At 42.2% G+C, this 13,059-nt stretch overlaps 1 protein-coding gene across 6 annotated transcripts in view; it reads left to right on the top strand.

Moving 5' to 3' along the window:
• Positions 1-3,568: 3,568 nt before the first annotated feature.
• The window catches only part of dscamb (Down syndrome cell adhesion molecule b), a gene marked incomplete at both ends in the record, with an annotated part of 124,107 nt that continues 114,616 nt past the window's right edge, over positions 3,569-13,059 (top strand). For all 6 annotated transcript variants that reach the window (XM_080460540.1, XM_080460539.1, XM_080460537.1 and 3 more), the window contains one exon: positions 3,569-3,611. In XM_080460540.1, coding sequence (XP_080316666.1) covers positions 3,569-3,611 — 43 coding nt within the window. The remainder of the gene's footprint in view (positions 3,612-13,059) is intronic.

The following is a 13,059-nucleotide window of genomic DNA, read 5'->3' as shown; positions in this document are numbered from 1 at the left end:
AATTGCCGCTCCACCTGTTGCCGTTTGGTTGTTGTAGGTTCAACTCGTCAGTGTTGGTGCTCCTCTGTTTGCCGTTAAACACACTTCAGGAAGCTGCTTCAAACCGGAAAATTCACTTGTATATGGGTTGTGCACACAGTGCTCTGAGGATGTGTATACTGTCCAAACACATCCCTTGTGCAAACGCTACACTGGCGCCTGCACTTTGGCGCAACAAGTCATAATTTCCCAGATCTTAAATGACACCAGGCATGTTTACATGTTTTTCTCTATTACAGCCCACACAAACAGCTATCACTTTGAGATTTTTGCATTTCTTTTCCAAATCTTGATTTCAGTTTCTCGTCAGAAGCTTGTTTGCAGTGCGAGATTACGCCAATATTTGCTCCACAAGAAATAGGTTGGATGTCTCTCACTAGCTCTTTAAAGCCATTGTTGGATCCTTCTTTCTCCGCCTTTGAGGAATGTTTGTCTTTGTCGCCTGTTAAGGTCACCTTAACTTTGAAAATATGTCTTTCTTTTAACACTGTTTCATGCTGAATTGCTACATACAAGTATGGTCTGTTGGATCACCTACGTGGCATCAATGGGATTTGCCTTTGGTGTCACTCATATCCTTGAATGTTACAGAGAAAGTAAGAAAACAGAGATATATAACTTTTGCAGGATGTTTTATGATCACTGCTGCTGCAAACAGGTGAGAGACTGAGAGACATACACACATTATAAAAATACACACACAATGAGAAAAAAGTTACTGTATTAAAAAAAAGGAATTAAACTTGTAGTGTAAAATACTTAATGTGTCCTGAATTTGCCCATTCTATATGATTTCAGTATAAAAAACAAACATGGAATGAATAAGACAGTGTGTGATAGTGAAAAATGCTCAAACTGATTTTTTTGGACTCACTGAGCACCTTAGCATTATTGTGAACAATTGAAACCCTCAAAAAGTAGTTGCAACAGTGGGAAATTAGGAGATCTGCACACTTTTTACATAGAGAATGAATTAACTCATCTAGCAACAGCAAGATGAAGAAAAAAAATGCAGCTAAATAATCCCCCCCCCCCAACATGACACTGATAGGGTAGCCTTCATTATCTCACCCTAAAATGTTCTCTGCATCCGACTGTGAAAGGATTCTCTTGGTAGCACAAGATGAAGTCTTTATTATGTAGTGCTATTAAGTGTTTATTTATACCCATGCTACAGTGAAAAGTGGACATGTGCATATTGATAGAGACGAAATTCAGAATATCAGATATATTTGGAGTTGAACTGGCATTGCCAATGATCATATCACAGCGCAGCAGCTAATGAACTTACTTGCTCCTCCAAGCCAAGAATTTACAGCTGAAACACAAGCACAGTGCTCCTAATCCACTCTAAATGACAGAGAAGATCTCCTGACCCACTGCCCTGATTCACGAGTGTTTTCTCTACAGCACAACAGAGACTTAAACTTGTTTGGGTTTATCCTACAGCTCAGGCAAAGGAAAGTAACTTACATTATCAGTTTATTCAATTAAACACACATCTCGGAGTAACAATTTTCTCAAAAAGAGGCAGGCACAGATTATTAAAGATTAATTTCATTCGCACAAGTGTTCAATAAAGCGGATAGAAAATAGTGAAGAAATAGAGTGAGCGTGAGAGTGAATTGAACCATTTTCAGGTAAGCAAGAACAGTGTGTTCTGGTACAGGCTTCAGCAAATGCAGAGCGGTGCTCCTGTTTGTCTGCTACGTTGGAGTGAGCACTGAGGGAAGCAGGCAGACAAGTGGGCAGACACGGTAGACAAAAGCACTGCAAGAAAACTGGACAACAGGAAAACATAACAATGTGGAGACCTTCATTCAAATTGTAAAAGCTTACGGAATCTATAATTTGCAGCAAATTAAAACAAAGCTATTAGTTTCTTTCAGGAAATCTATAAATTGTTACATTGAAAGCCTGTTAAGATGTGGGCGTGCATATCGTTGTGAAAATCGTATTGTTTTTGTCCGTGCACATCCAGAATAGTGAGGATTCATTGGTTGCTTTAGAATAAAAATGAAAAAAAATGAACCAAGGTTTGACTGTATTCTGTCATGTGGGATAGAGAATGAGCTGCTGAATGCGCTGCTGGTTATATCACATCCAGTGTAACCCGGCTGTGTGGACAGGCCCACAGGCTTCCACATCACCACTGCTATACCCTTGACTTCAAGGCAGGCATTAAAATGGAGGGGTGGTGGTGCGGTGATAGCGGGTGGATTATGGGGTTGAGGGAGGCGATACGAAGTGTGCATGCGCCTGTGCGTGCATGCCTGTGTGTGCGCCTTTGGGGTGGGGGTGGGGGGGGGGGGAGACGCTTTTTTTTGTTAACCCTTTTCTCCACTGGCTGACACACTACCGCAATTTCTTTCTATTTTCTTTTCAAACAATCATTAAGCCAATTCCCAAATAAAAATGACAGACAGTAAGGAAATGACCCCATGACTAGAACATGTGCGTCATTGGATGTCCTTGTGGATCTCCACTGATACAGGGAGCTCTCCTTTGCTCTTTTTCATCTGAGAAATGCCCTAATAACTCAATTCACGGCGAATCTGGCATGTGCTGTCATACCCAGAGCGCACCTGTGCAGCAGCAGGCGGCGCTTTCTGTTTTGAGCCGTTGCGACTCCGTGCGTAAAAATCCTGGGTACTTTCAGTGCGTCAGGTGCAGGCGGCTCATTTCCTTAATGCAAATGCTCCACTTATTGCGCGCTCTCACACTTCTCCCACCTCCACTCGTATCCTGCCCTCAGGACCGAGCGGTAGCCGCCTCTGCTCCTTTAAGGCAATGAGGAATTAAAGCGTCTGCAGGGGCAGGGTGGAGGGTTATTCTGTGTAATGCTCAGAGAGTCAGTGTGGTGCGATTAGAGAGCGGCAGCGGGGAAGATGCGCTTGCTCGCCTCTTGCTGGACGCACAGAGGCGATGAAGATGATCTGACTTTGGAGTCTAAGAAAAAAACCTGTTTTTCATTCTTATTCCACCACCCTCTCTCCTCTGTTTGCTTCTTTGCTCTTTTAGTTAATTTTTTAAATTTCTAAACTACAAGGATGATCCACCAATCAGTGTTTTATTTAGAAAAACGGAGCTTCTCACATTTTTGAGGGATTTAGTTTAGCCAGGTTTTTTTTTTTTTTTTTTGGTATCAGGATCTGCTTTTTTTCCCCCCGGCTCTGACTCAGCACCACACACACCTGGGCTTCACCCCTTCAGCATCCTTTTGAATAACAGGGAGAAGCAGCAAGACGCGGAGCAGAGGAGGACAGGCTGAGCTCAAATCTCCCCCAAGACAATCACAGAGGCTCATTTATGGTCCAAGCGCAGAAAAAGAAGACAGCCCAGAAAGAGAATCAGAGTGTAACGAAAAAGTACGAAGGAGATATTAAAAGTAGAGACTTGGAACCGGTTTGCTTCAAGACAGTGGCAAATGTTTAACCTTACCCCAGGCGCACAGAAGAGAAACCCAGGGAGGCATCGGTCGGAGGAAGACGAGAAAGCATAGCTTGGGGGGGATTGAACGGAGCAGGGCATGTGGATATTGGCTTTTATCTTTTTCCAGAGCATCTTGAATGGTAAGTTTCATCCCGCTGTTCTTATTTTATTAGTGCTCATTACTATCTGCAGAACGCACATCACGGGTAGACGGGAAAGTGACTGAAGAGTCAGGATGGAGGTCACCTGTGACCCACATGAAACGGATTTTATATGCTTATCAAAAGGCTGACACCCTTCATAGAAGAAGGAGAGACGGGCGAGGCATGGATTGCGTTTTAAACCTTTCAAGCTCTCCCACAAAACATTGGACACAGCCCTGGCCTCCAGATATAAACTGAGCCAGGTGAAATAATAAGGATGAATTGGGTTTGTTTGAGCAAATAATTAGTTTTATTGTGTAGGGTTAATTTTTTTTTTCTAGTTTCATGTTTTTATTGTTTATAATTCGCATCATATTAATGTGATTTGTGTCTGATTTTAATTTGAGCCTAATGATACTTATTCTGTCACAACCTTGTTCCACTGTGGCCCTTAGTAATAAGTGACGTATTTGATATAATGGACATTTGGTTTAACCCTTTCCCCCTCCCCCACAGTGAGCCTATTTTTCAAGTACAAAATGGTCCAAATTAATCAGAGACATTATGATCATCACTTGACACACTTATTTTGAAGTCAGTAGTCTATGTTTTCATTTATAACATCTATGATTCAAAATATTAAATCAGATGCCCAGATGTGTCATGTCAGGTTTGCAGCATGTCCAAATTCAATTTTGTCATAAATCTGAATACACCCTTACTTTATTTACATGTGAATGTGGTTTGTATGGAGAATTTTACACCATTTGTGCAAATTGACTGTGGTAACAGTAAAAAAAAAAGAAATACATGAAAAATCATAGAGGTCACAGCTTTTCAGTAAAATAATAAAGTAGTCCACAATCAAGTTGAAATATAAAAATATGTTCATTATTTTTCAGCATCCAGAAGAAATTCTTCATTCGCATACCGTTTTCAAATTGCAGATTTCGGTTGATGTCCTTTCCATTTCTTGCACATATGTGCATGTATGCCTCGCACTGCACACATGCATGCTGCTGACACTTTGCACACATATGCGTTTGCTCATAAAGTGTATGTATAATCAATAGTGGAAAATTGATACAGTTTATTGCAATCACTTATTGGCCAGAGTCCCTTCCACAGGGAGGGATTATGGCTGACTGGGTGTGTACGAAAACAGGGAAGGAAAAAGGGAGAGTTGAGGAAGGCGAAGAAGAAGGAAAGAAAATGAAAACACATCCACGAAAACACATGACGGTTACAAGATGGAGATTGTTCACATATTGAAACGAAACAAGCTGGCGGGTGGGCGACATTTGTATGAAAGGGTCACAGAAATAAACTGAATTCACACAGCAAAAATTGGGGAAGTGCGGTCTCACAGGTATGAATACATTTAACAGCATCGGATGGCTGTTATTTGATATGGCGTGCCCCTAAAATGGGTTTTCCTTCTGGCCGGAGTGATAAAATATGGCTTCGAAATGGATTTTTGTCTCTATGTCGACGCCTTTTCAGCACTGAGGCAACCCTCAGTCGGCGCCGTTTATTGACATTGACTCCGTATAAAATGGTATCTCCCTCAGCCCAGCTTGTGCTGAAACTCATAAAGGAACAATAAGGAATCCTCATTAATCATAATCATCTGACTCTGACATTAGATCAACTGCAATGCAAGATTGTGTCCGTTTATTGCTTAAGGGATTATTGAGGAGGCCTGTGGCAAACAACTGATAGGGATTAAGCAGGAGATGGCGTTGGGTGCAGACATGACAGTTTTTATGTTCGTCGTTTTCACCGCTATAATTTTTGGGATGTTTTTTTTTTCTTTTTTCTTTTTTTTCCCCTGTTTTTTTTTTTCTTTCCTTTTTTCCATACACACATTTTCATCATCTGCTGTTTGCCTTACTGTTATTGGATTTCTCCATCACTGTACAGCCACCTTACTGTACGACTTTGTCCTCAGTGACTGGATGTTTTGTTGATTATCATGAAAATGAGGTGTTCATCGGCTGAGCAGTCGTTGTCAGAATGAATGAATGACCTTGTAGAAAGAAGCCGGCACCGAGATTGGATTCCAGACAATTCTTGCTGTTTCAGAGTTGGCCCCCGTCACATGTTCACCGGCCTGTCTCTATGGTAACCTCCTTGATGGGTGTCAGGGGCTGCGTCCTAAAACGTTCACCCATTCACTCTCCCCCATACGGTGAAGAAGACACTGTGCTGTGCTGTTATCTGGTGGCAAAAAAACATCCAGTCACTTAGTCTGTGGTGGTGATTGGCTCCTGCCTGGGACATGTTTACTGCTCTCCTCATCTCGTGGTCGGTTCATTTTCATCCCTGATGTTGGTTTTACATTTTCTCACATACTGGGCATCTTACAAAATGGCAGCTCCTGAAAATAACCAACTCTATATTGACGTTTTCTTAAAGAGTAGAATTGTGAGCGTTGTTGTTGCTGTTCAGTATGATCGCCTGAAAGTTCTTCATCTGAAGCTAATCTTTCATTTTAATCGATCAAATGACAAGCTACTATACTCTCTTCTATCTGGGTGTTCAAGTTTTTTAAATTTTTTCTTGCGTTGTGATAATTTTACCGTATTGCTACTTATTCATTCAGTGACGAAAGGAAAAACAAATTCACCCTTGCAGTCCTCACAAATGTCACACTATAATTGCTGTCATTTTGGAAATTGAGGTTGATTATTCTTCATTAAAACAAAGCAAAAGACTTCTGTCCGCGCATTTTCATATGGTGTAGTGGTTAGCTCTGTCCCTTCATAGTGAGACGAAACCTCGTTTAATATAAGACCTTTTAGTGTGGAGTTTGCATGGTTTCTGGTAGGGTGCCTCCTCGGTAGAGTCATCTGGGTCTCTAAAATGAGACGTTATTGTGTGTGACTGTCACAGTCAGTGTTGATCTGTTGAGGTTACACCCTTTGCCCAGAGTCAGCTGGATTGGCCCCTGCCGCTCTGATTGGAGTGAAATCAAAGATATATGAATTTTGTTTAAAATTATACATTCATGCCCAACAGCCACGATTCTTGTTTTCATTTTCCCCAAAACACAATTTCTGCTTCCTGTGGCTATCAAAGTCATCTATACACAGTCATCAGTACAGGAAAGGAAACATTAAAAATCTCTGCCTGAAAGCTGCCTCAAGGCAAAACTACAGCAAGCTAAACTGTCCTATCCAAATTCTCATTGCAAAGATATAACGAGACAAGGCTCCTTGCAGGGTCCCTGCGAACACTGTGATGATTTGTAGACATACAGAAGGCTTAACCTGATTCGCATGACTTAAAAAGGGCTTATCTCGTATTTCTTCAATAAATGAACATTTACTCAGAGGTCAGGAAATCACGCAATCAAATTTTGATCTCAATTAGTCGTGACCTTTCTTGGACTGAGCACACATTCGGCTTGAATTAGGTAAGCTCTTCCAGAGCATCTCGCCCAGTGTAGCTTACGGTACAGTAAATAGCTGCCAACATCGGTTAGCCTGCCAATTTTACATGACCTCACATTATTAGCAACCTGAAACAGTGGATGGAAATGCTACGGGGAATGGGGCAGATAGATAGATTGAACCTGGCTGCAAGCAGGACGGGGGAAATGGGTGTTTGCGTGGTAATAAATCTGCATGAAGGCGATGAAGGCAGTGCACTGATGAGAGCCTCATTTGTTGGGGCTGTGAGGTGATTCCCAAGTCTGTGTGAGGATGTCCAATGATCGGTGGCCTCCCAGTGGTCGTTCATAGACTGACTAAAGCAACGGAGTGAAACCTGACCAGCCTTACAGCTGCACTCACAACCATCAGTCTGTTTACTAATTACCAATTAGGGTTTGGTTGCACAAGCGGTATCATAGCTCATGAAATTAAATTAGCCCATGAAAACACGCGGCATACAGTCAAGTGATAGATCATCTTGTGCAGTCTCACTCTGATATGAATATCTAATGGGCTAAATTAAGTTTACAAACCCACTTAACTCCGGCTCTCTCGTGTGAGTTATAGCAGGGTTTGTTGGGTTTCATTTCGAACTCCGTGCATGATTCCAGTTGAAAGGGCTGCTAATGTCGGGTAATGGCTACCCTGATGTGCGGTCATAATAGATATCCCCAAGTTCATACATCCTCGCTGTATAATGAGGGCTACTCCACTGTACAGTGCCTCCTCAAGTCTGTCGAGATCTCTAATTAGGAGTCAGCTTTGGTGACTTTGTGTGTGTGTACGTGCGCGGGTATGCGTGTGTGTGTGTGTGTGTGTGTGTGTGTGTGTGTGTGTGTGTGTGTGGGTGTGTGTGTGTGTGTGTGCAGCAGTGTTTCACCCAATGGTGTAAAATCTAATTACCAATCACACTGTGTCTGTCTGGATTTCCCTGAATCGGAGGTGTAATTGCGCAAGCCCGCGTGTAAATGTCTCTTGCATTAAAATGTTAACGATATCATTTAGCATCTGCAGGGAAGAGCAGAAAAGCCCTCAGCACCCAGATGTAGGTGTTTGATCATGCGTGCAAAGTGAGTTTGTAGTACATCTGGCGGGGGTTTCCCTCTCAGACAGGGTTCTCAGTAGAGAGGATGTTTTTAATTCACTCAGCACCTGTCAAAGTGACACGTTATATTACTGTGCTGCACCGCACAGGTACTGTAGCGGAGTAACTGGTGTAAAAGCTCTATTTGATAGTTTAAAGCAGACAAAGTCAAGAAAGAAACTCCTCTTCACCTCTCTTGTGCAGAAGTGTTTCTGTCTTAATTTAGTTTCAAAGAGATTTTTAACGTTTTATCTTATCACAAAAGATTTTCCAACTTTCTCCCGAAGAATCCAGCCACTCTTTTCATGACCCAGGAGCCTACAGGTGATAATAGACAACCAGGAACTTATTTATTTTAAGTTTTCAGTATTGTTAAACTGAAAAAATATTTTTTTCACTTGGCTCCAGTTACAAGCTTTTTAGTTTTTTGTTTTGGAGCAGTTCTGTATCATAGTATAAGCAGAGGTGGAAAGAGTACGGAATATTTCTTCTCAAGCACAACTGCAGTTATATTGCTCCAAATCGACACAATTCTAGTTTTAAGTTCAGTTGTTTTAAAAAGTACGTAGATTAGAGTAATAGGAACTATCTAACCATTGCATGTGTAATTTTGTTGTCAATGGCAGATATTCAGTTTACTTGATCCATTTAAAATATTTGTTTTAAGCACATTATTACCTACAACAAAAGAAATGAATGAAATCAATTTTATATTGTATTCAGCTTGTTGACATGTTGTGTTTGTGTCATGCAATTCAGAATCTTTTTCCCCCCCCAATATAATGGAAAACTCTGATTGAATGTCACTGCTAAATCATAAATTGTTATACCGGAATAGTCAAGATGCAACCAAGTCCTGTGAATTGTCATTAGAGGTGATGCATTTGTGTAGCCCTGCTCAACTAAATCTGGCATTCCAAGATTTTTAAATTCCATTTTTTATCAGACATTGCTGTGTCTGTTGACCACGTCCATCAGTAAATCTATAATTGAAAACCTATATGTTGCTAGTTAATAGTAGATGAATGCACCAAATACATCTGTGCATCTTCTGTTTTAAAGTTTGTACTGTCACACCCTTATGGTAATCTATAGCGGCTGCCGTCTTCTGGATGTGCGTCCTCGGTCTTTAGTCTTTGTAGTGTGCCAGAGCGTCTGTTCATTGTGCGAGACAGGTGGCGAAGGTGTGATGAGCTTGCTATCCATCTCCAACCAAGATAAACATTCACGGTGGCCTTCATAAGTACTGCCTCTTAATCCAGTCCTCCACATACCAGGGCCCGGCTTCGAGCTCGACACCCTCGGTGGCCCAAGGCTGAATTGATCCCGACGACTCCAGCATGAACGTGATGCATCCACCTGATGTACTGCAGCTCATTGGCAACCTCAGTCTTTTTCTCACTAACGCTGCTTGACTTTCTCCTCTTATGGACATCTCTTCAAAATATCAAGCTTTGTCAACATACCGTGACCTTTCTGGGAGCATCTTGCTGTCTTATTTCACACACGCGCATCAATCTGACTACTGAAGACAGAATTTCCAGGAGATATTTTACCATCAAGTCTGCCCATGTGTCTCATGCGCCACAGTCAGAATATTGAACTCGGTTAAGGAAAAAATGGAGGAGGCAAAGTCTGGATAGACAGAGTGACAGAAAGACAAATGGGTTCAGCTTGGTTTCTCGACACTGCTCTTTATTTTTAAACCAGGCACAGATGCTAAGATTTAAGACCAAGTTAGTGGCGGTTATTTTTATCCGGCCATTTTTAAAGCGCTGTCACGTTGTTGGTAAGGTGTGACTGCAAGTATGTGCAAAACGTGGGTGTTTTGTGGATTTGCTGTTGTTTAAGTGCTTTGGCAAGTACCTATATACTGTGTGTGTGTGTGTGTGTGTGTGTGTGTGTGTGTGTGTGTGTGTGTGAGAGAGAGAGAGTTTAATTGGGGAGCTGGGTGGGTGTGTTAAGGTGTGACGTTGTGTGGAGCCACAGGAGTCTGATTTATGTCCTTCCAGCTACACATCGATCCCTCAGCCTGGTGTGAGACTGAGTGCATTGTCAATAATCGTAGCACTTTGTGGTATTCCTAGAATTCCCAGACCTCCTCTGTTCAGGCCATGGTGTGATGGTACAGGAGGCCATCTCGTCCAAGATCAAATCAGAGGGCACAAGGCCTGGCAGCAGTGCATATGATGGAAGGATAGGCCGGTAGTGATAATTTTGCAGTGGCAAATTTTGGATTGTCTCTATTGTCTGTACAAAGACAGCTGATTTGGACGGAGCCCTGCTTGAGTCCCCAGAAGCATCTCGCAGTTCTGTGTGTGTTGCTAAGTGTCCCGGAGACACTTGGATGAGGTCTATTATGTGTTTCTCGGTGTCTCTCTATCTAGACCATCCATCCCCGCAAGTGATTATGCTAATTAGTGTTTGATCAGATGATTAAATTAAAACTCGATTCATCCAAAGTACTAAATGTTCAGAATACATTTGTATCTGCTTGGCTGCCTGGCTTAACACGGCTCAGGTCCCTCCGGTATGCCCCAGCCACTGGAGGAAGGGGGTGACAGGGAACGGAAGAAATTGTGCAAAAATACCTCTTTGGTTTCAATTCAGGCAAGAAAGAAGGTTTGTAATAAAACAACCTGGTGGTCTGAGAGAGAAACAAGGGAAAAAAAAGGAACGTGCATGTGCGTGTGTGTGTGTGTGTGTTTGTGTGTGTGTGTGTGTGTGTGTGTGTGTGTGTGTGTGTGTGTGTGTGTGTGGGAGGGGAGTAGGTGGGTTGGGGGTGGGGAGGACAAGAAGAAGGAGGAGGAGGATGAGGGGGAGGGGGGGGGGGTTGCTGAAAGGAGCCGTGCTGTGGTCCCCTAAGTGTTGAATAAACATGTTTGGTTTAGGGAAATGGCTGCGATAAATGTTTAATATGATAAGTCCATAAAGACGGTCAAATGAGTCTGGAGTATTAAAATGAGCGAGGCACGCAGCAGCAGTTGCAGCAGCTTAGGAGGAGGAGGTGAAGGAGAAGAAGGAGGAGGAGGAAAAGAAGAGGGGCTGATAATGGCTGGCAGAGCTAACAGGATGAGAGCAGCCAGCTGCTGTGACATCAACATTAACACACTCCACCAGCTGCTGGTCACAGAAGTCTCCTGGACTAAACAGGGACAGTCGCATATCTTCAAAGAGCCACTATGGCTTCTATCATAGTATTATTACCTGCATAATACTTGGTGTGGGAACTGCAAATACGTTAAGCACTTTTCACAACAGAGTTCAAGTGTGCGGCAAAAAAAAAAGTATAGAAAAGAAGCAAAACTCTGTCAGAATAAAGGTTAACACAATTTGCTCTAGTCAAACCAATTGTTCAATGGAAATGAGCCAAAAAGGTAAAAAACTTTGGACAAAAGACAAAATTATTTCATGTAAAATATTACATTGCAAAGAGCAAGCTATAAACATTTACATTCAAGCGATGTGGCTATATATGTGGAAAATAATATTTTGTGAACTTTGTCTATATAAATTAGATTTCCACAGAACAAACGGAATATATATGTCATAATAACTAACTGTTTTTGTTTATACACTAAGTCAATAAGAATAAATTATCTTCTTGATGCATCCAGTGGATGTTTAAAAGGGTAAAATTGCAGGGGTGGTTGGGGGTTGACGAGAACAATGTCACCAAGAGGAATGCCCAACCCAACAGTATTGTTGACATCAGTAGCATCCTTACCTCCAAGTGCCAAACGACAATACTAACAGTTTGTAGTCATAACAGAGGTAGCTCTTAGATGTCTAACCATAAAAGCCACCATGAAATGAGAATCCTAATTAACAGACAAGATATCACAGATGACCAGAGCAAGGTGTGCTGGATGCTGTCGTGTCACTTTCCTCAGCACCCCTGAGGCGATCTGGTGGCGTGGAGCAACTCAGTCAAGAAACTCCTTGACGAGTGACGCCTGCAAGGGGCCGCTAACAGCCAGCATAGCACTAATTCTAACTGCTAACAATCAGGTTCAGCTGCGGCTCAGTTGGTAGTGGTTGTCTTTCAATTGGACGGTTGGAGGTTCAATTCCCGATCTCTCCATGTCCACATGAAGAAGTGTCCTTTGGCAAGACTCTATTCTGTTCAGAAGGATGAGTGTCACTTTACAGAGTGTCAGAAATGGACAGATGTGGTACACCTGTGTTACTTTGAATTGAATTGTATTTTCTTGGTTGATAATAACTTTCCATTTCATTCATACAAGGCCTAAGTTTAATGAATCAGCGAAATGACAGTCAGCAGCTGAAAGTCAGTGAAATCAATTAGTGTTTTATTCATGAACGAAGTTGTTTAGCTCTCATGCAGCCTCCTGCCACCGGTCGGGGCTACAGAGCCATCAGACAGCAGTCTGGCCCTGCGGCAGTTTCTCGAGTGGACTTTAAAAACAGCACCTTGAGGCTGGAGAGATGTTCTTTCACAAAACCAGCAGGGTTTGCCAGTACTTTAATCTAGGAAATGAAAACAGGATAGCGTGTAGGCTGCGTCAGAAAAGAAAAAGCCATATAACCTCCCAGCTGAAGCACTGCACAACCGAATTCAACACAAGCATTTCGATATTGACCTGCATGATGTGACTACAGCTGCTGGCAGACCAGTTAACCAAGCTCAGGCATATTTGATATTGTTTACCCAGGAATGCTGCGATCCCGGCTGCTTTGAAAAGATAACGGAGCTCATTGACAAAAAAATGTTGACGGTTATACTGTAGCTTCAGGAAGTTAATGGACTACATTAAACCAGAATACACAGTGCTAAATTGACAGTTTCCATTTGTGCAATCCAGACTCTGGTCATAATCCAGAGGTAGCTCCTGAATGGTTTCAACACATCCCTGCATCAACTGACCTGATTATATTGAGTGGCTCATTATCAGGCTTTCTG

Source organism: Lipophrys pholis (genome assembly GCF_963383615.2).
Source record: "Lipophrys pholis genome assembly, chromosome: 3".
NCBI classification, from domain to species: Eukaryota; Metazoa; Chordata; class Actinopteri; order Blenniiformes; family Blenniidae; genus Lipophrys; species Lipophrys pholis.
This window is presented reverse-complemented; position numbering and strand designations above follow the sequence as displayed.